Source organism: Falco naumanni, chromosome 13 (assembly GCF_017639655.2).
Source record: "Falco naumanni isolate bFalNau1 chromosome 13, bFalNau1.pat, whole genome shotgun sequence".
Taxonomy (NCBI): Eukaryota; Metazoa; Chordata; class Aves; order Falconiformes; family Falconidae; genus Falco; species Falco naumanni.
Window position 1 is genome coordinate 20,176,250 of NC_054066.1, and position 11,705 is coordinate 20,187,954.

At 43.2% G+C, this 11,705-nt stretch overlaps 1 protein-coding gene across 7 annotated transcripts in view; it reads left to right on the top strand.

The window, feature by feature from the left end:
- Positions 1-11,682, top strand: part of MCF2L2 (MCF.2 cell line derived transforming sequence-like 2) — a 181,291-nt gene extending 169,609 nt beyond the window's left edge. For 4 of the 7 annotated variants that reach the window (XM_040613219.1, XM_040613217.1, XM_040613218.1 and 1 more), the window contains 7 exons: positions 120-209; positions 2,369-2,440; positions 4,166-4,252; positions 6,479-6,597; positions 7,161-7,273; positions 8,255-8,358; positions 9,526-11,682. In XM_040613219.1, coding sequence (XP_040469153.1) covers positions 120-209; positions 2,369-2,440; positions 4,166-4,252; positions 6,479-6,597; positions 7,161-7,273; positions 8,255-8,358; positions 9,526-9,626 — 686 coding nt within the window. In that variant the 3' untranslated portion in view covers positions 9,627-11,682. The remainder of the gene's footprint in view (positions 1-119; positions 210-2,368; positions 2,441-4,165; positions 4,253-6,478; positions 6,598-7,160; positions 7,274-8,254; positions 8,359-9,525) is intronic. The other 3 variants (XM_040613221.1, XM_040613222.1, XM_040613224.1) reach the window with 2 other exon arrangements.
- Positions 11,683-11,705: the final 23 nt, after the last annotated feature.

Sequence of the window (11,705 nt, forward strand, 5' to 3'; positions counted from 1 at the left end):
GAGGAGCAACCTACCTTCTATTTACCTTTTCCAGCTGCTGCTTTACTTTGGACCTTGTTTACCCTTAGTGCTTATTAACCTCTAATTCTGCCCTGCATTGCATCTGTCTGTCCTCCCAGATCCCGAATCTAAGGAAAGAGAAGTTACCCGTCGCTTTTCCCTAGCCTCCTCCACCAGCACCACAGTTAATTCTTCTGCTGTGACCAAAGGTACCGTCATGCTGCTTGCTTAGCTACCCTTCTCCCTTCCTGCTGGCTGATACATTTACTGCCAAATGCTGTTATCAGAGTGAGTACATCAGGCTCAGTTTTTATAAATGCAGGAGGTTCCAGTAGAAGAAGAGTCAGAACCAGCAGAACACCTGCAGGGAGGCAGGCCAAGACATTTTGAATGTATATCAAGGTGTTCTGCCAGCATATATAGTGACTCAGTTTCTCTATAATAGGCTTCAAGGAGTGGTTCTGGTTTCCATGGAAACTGGATTAATTTTTGGCTGATGTGGGGTTAGGTTTCCAACTTCTTCCTGGTTTGGATAAAGTGAAATTCAATAGAAATTATTTCTCTGTTTCCTTAAAGCTGTTTAGGATTTTTGCTTTCAAGGAGGAGAGAATCTTCTCATTGCTTAGCCTCAACAGACATCAGAGGGTAAGAAAGCCTGAAATCAAGCCAAAAATGAAGTAGCAATAGATGCTGGGTTTAAGCATATTTAGCATAATCACAGTTATGATTAGAAATTATGTTTTCAAGGAAATTTTCAGACGTGTGTAAGGGAGCCAGGTGCCCAGAATGTACTGAACTTTATGTAGTTTGTGTGGGAACTTCTGAAAGTTTTACTTCTGAGCTGCGATTATTTTGATAAAAGGCACTTTTACAAAATTTGCTTTAAGTTACTGCACCAGTGCTTATATTTAAATTCAAAAGCAACCCATGCATTTGGGCAAACTGGTTGTGTTGAAAATCAGTGAGGTTGTAGGCACCTATGCCTACGTGTCAGAGTTACAGAGTTCTGTTTGGGGAACAGAACATATGGTCTTACATCAAATTCTGAATATACTGTCTTTTGGCAGTTCCTGGAATGGAGGAACTGATTTGCAAGTTTAAGATTTGCGGGGCAATTCACAAACTAAAATAGAAAGAACAACAGCTGAATTCATTTGTATAAAAACCTTTGCTATATATTTGTCAGAAAAAAAGGTTGCACAGTAGTTAGTGCATTCTAAATAGTTACGAAGGATATGCACCATGTCCTTGACTGTGCAATGAGGCTGTCACGAAATGAGAGTGTAGTGGGGTTTATTGGCAAAGGAAGGATGAGATATTTTGGCTTCCTACAAATGTTTCTTTGCCATCCTCTTCAGATTATAGCACTAAAACATCACTATGTGGAAATGATGGGTATAGCACAGGAGAAGAGGTTCTTAGAGCTTTCTGTCATTGGCAACAACTTCAGAAATACGGAACTGTTACTAAGTTATGGGAAGACTGAATTCTTTTCTAATATTTATTTCCAAAGTTGGGGAACAGAAAGAAACACTTCTGTACAAAGAGAATGGGTAACCAAGGGTTGCTCTTTGGTGTGTTTTATCAAAAAGAGCATGTGTGAATTAGAAGGAAATTAAAACTTCTTTACAGTTTCATATAAAAAAATCCTGTCCTAGGATCCTGTCTATCACAAAGCTGTTGGCAATTTCTTGGAACGCTGAGAAAACTACTTTTGTAATGATTTTGAAAGCTAGAAAACAAAACCAGTGCTCATCAATTAAGTGTTAAATAAAGCATGTGCTTTAAGGAAATAGTTCAGATGACAAAAGAACCGAAGCTTGAGTCTTGTCTCAGGATCAGCCAAGTGCAGATCTAGCTAGGGTGTGTGGATCATCACATTCAAGGCTACTGCATACTGCCGTGTGCTGGTCCTCACTGCTGACAGTTCAGCTCTGTCACATCGCCGGTCCTCCACATGTGGAGTCAGGACACAGGAGGAGCACTGTACGTGGACCTGTGACAGATGCCCTCCACTTCTGTGGGGCACGAGCGGGCGTTGGCTTTTGTGGGCTCTTCCCCGCCAGCCTCGTGGGCAGGGAACCGAGACTGTGAGTTGCTGGCGTTAGTGCCATCTCCCGGACGGGAGAGAAAGCATCTGTGAAACCTGATGGGAAGCAGATGACATTTATTATGTCTTAATGTCTTTTGCAAAAAGGGATCTGTTTCCACATCACAGAAGTGTTTATCTTCACCACCTAGAATTTAAGGGTTGGTCATTTTTCTGGGTGAAACAAAGTATTAGGCAGGTAGTGTTTCCAGGTAATGGGAAAGCAAGTTTCTCCTTCAACAATATTTACAGCCTTGTGACTCTGCAAACTTCACACAGGTCCCCTTGTGCCTGCAGTTAAAGTCAAGAGACATGAAATAAAGAGTGACCCAACTCCCCTGGGGTTTGAAGGTATGAGTATTTCCATCCTGCATGAAAACCTGTTCGGCACTCTTTTGATATTACTCACTCAATTCACATCTCATCACTGCTGGCAGACGACACTGGAGTCCTTTAGGGATTTGGTGTCATTATCTGTTTAACTGTGATAAACACAGTTTGTCACCCCCTTGCCTGTCCCCTGCACTCATGTTATATTTACCAGCTTTCACCTAGGGATGGCCCTAAATTAAACTGTCTAAATTAAACAGACTGTCATCTGGATCTGGATTTTCTGCCTGGCTTCTACCTCACTCCATAGAGTGCAGCAGCAGGGAGAGAAGGAGCTACTTTTCACCTTCACCTGCATCTGGCTGCTTGCATCCCTCTTCCCTTTTTAGTATCTATACCTAATAAGAGGAGCAGGAGCCTAAAGACTACAGAAGAGGCTACTGTGCATTAGTATCCATTTAAGGTGCAGTGTTTCATTTCAGCCAAGCAAAATTTCCACCTATTTGTTGGAACAGACTCATCAATTACTGTTTAATAAACAATACCAAAGAGTTAAACTGGGAAGTTTTTCCCCAGCCACCAAAAGATCACCAGCTTCCATTGGCAGCTTTCCCCTTTACACAAGCGTTTGCCAGAGCATGTTGCCTTGTGGGGCGAAAGCAGTCAGATGTCCCTACTACAAGACAGGGGGGAGAGAGACGTCGGCTGAGGAATCCTTCTTGGGATTGTATTGCTTCGCACAAAACCTTGGTAGAAAGGGCAGGTGGCCAGGTCAGTGATGGAATCAGTGACATATCAGAGCTATCTCCTGTGTCGCTCCCCACAGAAGAGGAAATTAGAACACAGAGGTTGCAAGAAGCAATTCAGAGACAGCAGGGGAAATAGTAGTTCTGCTGTTTGCAGAGTTTTTCCTTTTGTCAGTGACCCCTGGCACTATGTTTGGAATCACCCTGGCACCCAGCACCAGGAGCTGTGGTATTCATACCTCACTTTCCTCACTGACAGATACTTCTGATCTCAGCATACCATGTGGCTGCAGAGGTAGGGGGTATTTCAAGGTGCAAGTACTGTCTGTAGGGTAAAGCTTACTTGGTCCTCACTGATTAAAACCATGGTGGTACTGCACAACATCCCTCACAACACCGAGTTTCTTTAAGTAGGAAACAATGAACATTCTCACCCCTTCACCAGAAGATAATACTGCTATTGACAGGGCCCTGACAGAGTTAATAACACAAAGGATTTGATGTACATAGATAAAAACTTCCCCCACACAATTGCATAGCGTTCATCAAGAGTGAGATCATTCACATCTGGCTGGGAAGAAGAGCCTCCCTGGTTCCCTCTCGTTGCTGTATGGATGGGCATCAAAGCCATATATCATCACCTACAGAATGATTTGAAATGCTGCAAGGAAGATGTTAAAAACATGTGAGCAAGCTGTAGCGAAATAGAACACTGCACTCTTCACCCAGCAATTATTTTCCTTAATTAACATCAGTATTTCTGTTTGATTCATTTGGCTGTTCTCTGTCCTTCTCAGACTTACAGTTTTTTCTGTGGAATGCTGCTGTCTTTTCACTCATTTGTGCTGGTCATGTGTCTCCTCTTTTGTAACTGTTGGACCCCAGTCCACATGTTTGTTAAAAAGACTACCAGTTGCAGAGGTGATTCAGGAATTCACTTTGGACTGGTTGTCTGGTCACTGTTTCACCTTGAAGACACAAATTGTACTTCCTGTCACAGATGCTTTTGAGAACACCATATTGGCCCAGACTAAATGTAATACTGGTTCTACCGCGAGACCTGTACCTAGATCTGCTTCACAGACAGGTAAACAAAATTAACACATTTTTCATCTCAGTTTGAGAGTGTAATGTAAATTTATGATAATAGTTACTCTTTATAACTTAAAGAGATTTTTCTCTTTTAATGAACATTATTTCCCATGAAAGCATTGTAAGAACAAGGTATAGAAACAATGTCCCAGGTTCTGGTTCTCTGTAGGTCAGGCACAGCTGAAAATAATTCTTTTAACTGACGTGAGAGGGCTCAGAATTTGATCTGTGTTATTTCACAGCTTGAAGTACATAAAACTTAGGCTATTTCTTAGTCTCTGAAATGAGGATAGCAGTTCTGGAATGGAAGAGGAAAGCCAATGGATGTATTTGTAAGGAACCCTTGCTGTTTAGGTTTCTGCTTTGGATGCTTTCTACAAATGACAGTGGCAAAAGGTCACTGAAGCTTTGTCTAAGGGGGAAGGGGGATATCTTTTTCTTCTGGTGTTTGTATTCCAACCTGTGAATTTGAAGTAAAATAGCTGTAGCAGTTTGAAACGCATTAGCGTTTATGTATTATTGTACATTTAGACAGTTGTTAGTATTTTGCTGGTGTGATTCAGCTGATGCAGAATACGAGGTCCAGTTCTGTATGCTGCATGGTCTGTAACTGAAATTGCCTCTTCTGCCTTAAAACTCTGTGACTCTGTCGGTATAGACCTTGGCAGGGACACTCACAGCCGAGCACACGAATGCTGCTTCAGAGCCTAGTTTACACCTTGGAAAGTGTGGGTGACCTAACCGCACCTGCAGGGTTACAGCTGGGGATCTGCCCTGGTGGAAGGCGGTCGCTGCCTCTCCTGTAACTGAGCTGCAGTGGTCGGGGGAGTCACGGTCCTTGTGTAACAGGAGGGAGAAGGGGCTGCAGAGCTGCATGACCACACGTTGCACCAACCAGTGCCTGTAGCAGGGGGAATGTACACGGGGAAGGAATAAATAAATCAATTAATAAACCTATTTCTCCCAGATCACAAAACTTTTCTGTTTACTGCCTGAACTGCCTGACTCGTGTTTTGTATTGTCTCAGGCCAGGTTAGTTGTGGGTGCTGGATTATGCATAATCCCACTGTGTGACCATCTGTCTTGGTGCCTTGTTGTCAGAGCACTGCTTTGCCTTGCCAAAAGCAATGGCCCACAGGCTGGAAAGAACTTGATTCAGCAGCTGCTCAGCTCAAGTCCCTGTGAATCAGCTATTGCACAGCGGGTAGATGAAGTAGGAAGGCACATCATGATTCAACTGACTCCATTCAGTTTATACCTGTCAGGGCTGCAGAATCCCTCGGTAGATGCAAGGTCTGTTTCCTTCTAGCTCGACTGTAGTCATCCCCATCAGAAAAGGGACAAACATCAAACATGAAGGAAAGTTGTATTGTGATTGCCATCTGTACAGAAGAGGCCGAGTTACTTTTCCATCATGGGAGCCTCAGGCAGGCAGGTCTTATAAGGCTTAGCCTGAATTTCCCTCAGGACACGTCCTCTGGGCATGCCTTTGTAAGGAAAGAGAGCAGCTGTTGTGCTTGGGCTGGATATCTCTCACTAAGTCCCTTCCACTGGGCTGGGGTGGTTTTGGGTGCAAACCATGCAATAAGTCTGTTAACAGGAGAAATATTAATGAGATCTTCTCTACCTACCACCAAGGTCTAGTTGTCTTTTTGCCCTTGTTGTTTACTCTGTCCCTTCCCTGCACTTCCAGTCTGCTCCAGGGTATAGTCTTGTAAGTTGCTTAGGTGGTAATATCACCTTGGTGTGAGACGGAGATAAGAAGTCAACCAAAATTCAGTGGACTTCATTTTATAGGTAAACATGTGAAGGTAATCTGGGAACTGAATGAGCATGGCCTTCTGAAAACCATGTTGGCAAAAGTTATCATTTGCTACAGTTCTCACTCCTCAGAAATATTCCTGGTCCTTGCTTTTTGTACATCCTGAGCTGAAGTTATTTAGCAATGCTGAACACTCAAGGTGCTGATGGGCATGCACACTGTGGCCACACAGTCTGCCTTCCCACAAATGACAGCAAGTGGTACATGTTTTTAGAGACGGAGTAATGGTTGCAATGAAATTTTTATGGCAAAATCAGGGAACAAGCTGTAAAAAGGTACAAACAATTCAGTAAGCAGAATAGTGGGAAGTGAACCGGTGGTATTTGTTTTTGAAAGACTGAGTCTGAAAGAGGCTAATGACTGATAGGTAACACTTTTTGGTTTATCTCCTTTGAAAAGGTTGGCCCAGCAGGCAAATGCCATCTCTAGACACATTTGAAGATTTTGAAGCCATCCCCTCCAGCACAGATGAACTCTCCAACTCTTCTGACTTGGAGGAAGAGACCAACCCTAACAATGTAATGCCTTTTTCAAATTATGCTGCCTTTCCCAGTGCAACCTCCTCTTCTCTAAAGATCACAATTTAACCTGTTGAAGTTTGGGTTCATACCAGTCTTAAATTCATGGATGTGTGGGAATACAGAAGGCGGGAATTTGATCTGGGGTGTTGGGAGGTTATTCCAAGGCTATTTTGTTGATCATTTGTACCCTAAAAAGTCACCCTTACTTGTAAGCTGTAGCTTTACCTGTTATAAAAGTGAGGGAAAACGCTGAGCCTTTAAAAAAGTAATTTCAGACTTTTCCAGATAACTAAACCTGGTGTCACAAACCTAATTTCTGTATCAGAACAACGGCTGGCCAGTTAATTCTAAAGCCTGAATGCACAGCATACTTTTGTCCTAAGTTTGAGTAGTAGTTAACCTGGGCATGGTAAAAGGAATAAACTGACAGAATTCCCTACAGAAGAAACCTCTGCCAGATTAAAAGGCCTAATTCAGCATTTAACTAAACTCACTCTCTCGCACAGTGTTCTTTCATCCACAGTGACTGTATTTCTGGTGCGTTGTTTCATCCGTTTCAGGGGACCAACCTTTTTCGGGTAGAAGGCAGTTTTGACAGCTGTTTCCCAGATTCTCTTACATTTGAGGATGGCGATTTGGTGCAGTTTGTGCAGGAAGGAGAGAACGGTCAATGGTAAGTACAGCAGAGACACAGAATTTAACAGGTACAACAGCCATAACCTCCTGGAAAAGATGGAAAATATTCAGAAGAATGTCAAAGCCTCTTCAAAATCAAATCCAAATCCCCTCACCTCGTTGACCACAATGTGAAAGAGGCAGTAGAAGGCATGAACATATGAGCACATATGAGCAGCTTTGGTGGGCTTTCATCCCAAACGCTTGTGACACGAGCCTTGAGAAGACAGAGGTTTGCATAAAGGAAATGGAGGGGAATATTTGGGCTTTTGACACCTTTTAGCTGGAAAGACAACTGTCAAAGGCAGCACCCTGCCATAAGGTACATCAATAAAATCCCCATTCCTTCCACCAAGCTGCAGCAGTTAACCAGAGTGCATTTTTAGCCCCAAAAGCTTAGATATGAGATTGACAACATGGAATGAATCTGGCCCTCTTGAGCTCACACAAATTTTGGTCTATTTATTCTCTCTTGCTTACAAATGAGTGTTAGGAACTGACCTGGCTGGACATCTGAATTCTCCTTCCATGGGTAGTTTGGAGGAAGAAGAGCTGACCTCCTTGAAGTGCCTGTGCAGTCAGACCCTTCACTCAGAGCTGACATGCAGCTGAGATGGGAGCAAGTCCCATCAGATGAAGTAGGTGGGAACTGAACACGTCCACCCAGGATGGTATTGACGGAAGGGGGATGGACAATATGAGAGATTCATTTTCTTCAGCTCTGAATGTGGCCTAGGGTCTCAAACACAGGCCAAGGCCACTGCTTCCTTGTCACACAATCTGCTTGCAAGTGAGCTTGATCTGGGATACTGGGTCGCTGAAACTGCTGAAACTTAGTCACCAGCTACCTGTAGGACTGCTCTGGGTCCTCTGCCTTCTTCCTTAGTTGAGAAAATAGCTGCCCAACATGCACCTCTAAGAAACACAACCCAGGGAAAGGGAATGTGGGGAAGTTCAATGACTCTTCTCTGAATTTCAGGTTAGTGAAGAAACTGGTCTCTGAGAAAAGCGACTGGGTTCCTTCCAGTATATTGCAGCCAGCAGAGGGGGAAAGTAACAACATAATTAAGAACAGCAATGCAGGTAACAGAGAAAATGTGTTATTGGCATTTAATTCTCTTTTTCATACAAAAAAAGGATGTGATAACCAGTGTGTTTTCTGTATTAAAGGACTCTGCCTGAGTGTGTGTCCGTGCTGCAGCCTCTGGTGGTGCAGCTGAGCTAGCCTGCAGTTCGGTGCCGCGGGTATCAGGGCTAGTTAGGCACAGCAGCTTACCTTGGCATGGTTTAGTTGTTTTCCCCTTCCTGGGCAGAACACAAATCTCCCACCAAACTCCTGTGGCTACCAGTACCCAGGCTAGCTACTTTACAGCTAGCCCAAGTATGCCATATGGCAGGGTGCGTTGTGACTGCAGGATAGCTTTCGTCCTGGCTTGGGTAGGCTTTGGATTTAGATCAGCATCAGGGCTGTAGTTCTGGTCTAGGTTTGAAGACATTGAAATCGCCTGTACCATTACTGCTTTCATCATATTTCACTGCTGGCTCCAAAGGCTGGAGGAAGGGCTGCTCTGGCAAGATTTCAGCCAAATCAGCACTAAAAGTCATCCTTTCTCAGCGTTGGGTCTGACCTAACAGCCAGGCAGGTTGCACTGGAAAAGCTGAGCCTCAGCAACTCTGCAGATCAAAGTTTTACAATTTTAGATTAATTTTTACCCATCCTTAAATATAATTTACCAAAAATGTGTCCTGCTTTTCTTCTGGTAAGAGAAGAAAGCAAAATCTGGCACAGCCATTCCCTGGGGACCTGTGGTAGAGAGCTACCAGCATTTTATTCTGAGTTACTGGTTTCTTTGATTTTATTTTATTTTTAAGTCAGTTTGTTGAAGTGAAGAAAAACCTTTTTTTGAAAGTTAACCAGGATTCTTTGCTGTGGTTTAAAGGGAGTTTGGTAATTGCTGCTCCTTCACCTCCACGGCAGGTCAGTTCTGTCTCCACCCTCAGTGCCTAACTACAGCTCTTATTTCTTTGGCATGTCTAATGCTTCAAAAGAAAAATAAATAAAGCCACACGCACATTACAGTTAGTTACATGCCAAAAGAGCCTCCCTCGCCTTTAGTGAAGGAATTGGGAGGGCAATAGAACTGTGATTATTTATTTTTTATTTTATTTCAGGCTTTTAACAATGAACCTCAAGACTGTAGATGTCCTTTAGACTTACCGTAGTGACAATGCCCTTGTCCTCCTTTTCAGACATGTACAACGATTCCTGCAGTACAGCCTCAGTAGAGTCAGACACCAAGGAGAGCGAGGTGGCCAAGAGCTTCCCAGCAGAACAGCGGGCTGGCAGCTGAACAGCAGCACTGGCCTTCCTCAGGATCCCATCCATCTCTGTTTCCTTTGGGTGGACACTGGATCAAAGTTGCCTTTCTCACAAGCTCTGAGGTTCACAATTCACTCAAACTTTATCAGCATGAACACGTGAGAACATCATGGAAGCTGGGAACATCAAACTTGAAAGGAGCATTAAACATCCAGAAAGCATCAAACCCCACCTTCAGTATTAGAGGAGAAAAATGCTTCTCGCATTGATTATCAAACTGTTTTGGAGGATGTGGCCTAAATTAGGTCGACAGCAGAGCTGAAGAGTTACTATGCACGCACCTTTTGGCAACCTTGCTTCAACACCGAGTTACTGCAGAGGGATACATGCATGGTTACGAGTTCTTGCTCTACCATGGGGTCGCCTGGAGGTTTTTCCATTTGCTTGCCTCTGGCTGTGCCTTCCCTGTCCTCCTTAATTCCAGCTGATACATCACAAATGTGCCCTTTCTGATGATGGTCAACACCAAAACCATCCCATTTTAGGGTGGCTGTGGGAAGAAAACTTCTGGCTTGGATCATCAGAGAGGCTTTGTGCAGCAATGACGTGACCACTTTTGCAGCGGCACAGTGAGCGACCTGCTGCATACAGCATTACGTTGGAGACGAGGTGGCAACTCCTGGCTCTGAGGTGGAGGTGCAGGGCTTAGCAGGGAAGCAAAGATGTGTGACAGCTACTGTGACGAAGAACATTTTGAACTCTTTTTACAATATAAGTCATTCCTCTGCCCCCTCTGCAGTCTGTGGTTGCTGGATCACAATCCTTTGCATTTGGTGCCGAGAATTCAATTGAATGCCATTTAATGTCGTATGTTTGAGTAGACTGCATGCTTTTTTTGTGTGCTGGGCTATGGAATAGATACATTTCACCCCCCATTTGGAATATACTTAAGCATTGCAAATAGGCAGTGAACATTAGATGCTCCAATGAGTGGATAAAGTGTTGTTGTTAAATACTTATTTCCAGGACATTTGATTAAAGGACTGTACCAAATCTCTGCCACATAAGGATGTAATGTATAATATAAAGTGATTACAGATATTATTATTCCTATACAAGCCATTAGCTCATTTAGAGCAGCTGTTAAGGCATGAAGGCATTTTGATGGTAATTGGGTCTTAGGTCCCACATAAGCTGCTAATACTTTAATAAATTAGATAAGTATTGACAAAGGATTGCAGACAGGCAAAGATCAGCCTGGTAAAAATGACCCTAGAAGCTCAAGAGTGAGTGATTGGCTTTCATCATTAGGGATTTTTTGTTTAACCCTGAGACTAGTGGTGCTCTGTGTAAATAATAAAGGGGGCGAAAGCACTAAAAATGGAGATGAAGCAAAACCAAAACCTGCTCTTTAGTAATTGAACCTACAAGCAAAATAGTAGTAGAGTTTGTATCATTTCTGCTATCATCTTTGCAGGGACCTGAATGTTTTTCTTTGTGTCTCAGTGGAGGCTGGCATTGCAAATATCTTAGCGTGTGAGTAAGGATAGCTGTGAAGCAGGTAGATAGTCCCATTCAAGAAATGGCCTTGGAGTACGTAAAAGCTTATTCAGATTATGTTTGCCTGTGAAGGCTTCTTGGTTAATTATGAGTTGCACTGTGGTGGTTAATTCCTGTGGTTCTTCTAACTCTCAATATCAAAACTCTGTGATTCTGATGTTTTCCATTCATGACTAAAGGACCTGAGAGTTCTGTACCTTTTTGGAAGCTGACTTTGTCCTACAGCTTCTCTGGCTTGTGCTAGTCATTTACCTTAAAAATGACACAGAGGCTTTCAGGAACATGAATCCTATTAGTCTACTGTAGTTATGAGTATCTTGAGGGAAGAACTGATTCCTTTCAGTCCCCTAAGGAAACATGTAGTGATGTTTTCTTGTAGTGCAATTATTTTATCCTCTCCCTAAAATGAGTTCATTTTGGTTTCTTATTACTTTCGGTAATTTTTGCACAGTCTGATAACAGTGCTTCTGTATACCCCTGCCCGAAGTGTAGGAGAGGAAAAGGGTAGGGAGCTTTGATTGCACATTTAGGAAGGGGGGTGGGTGGGGGG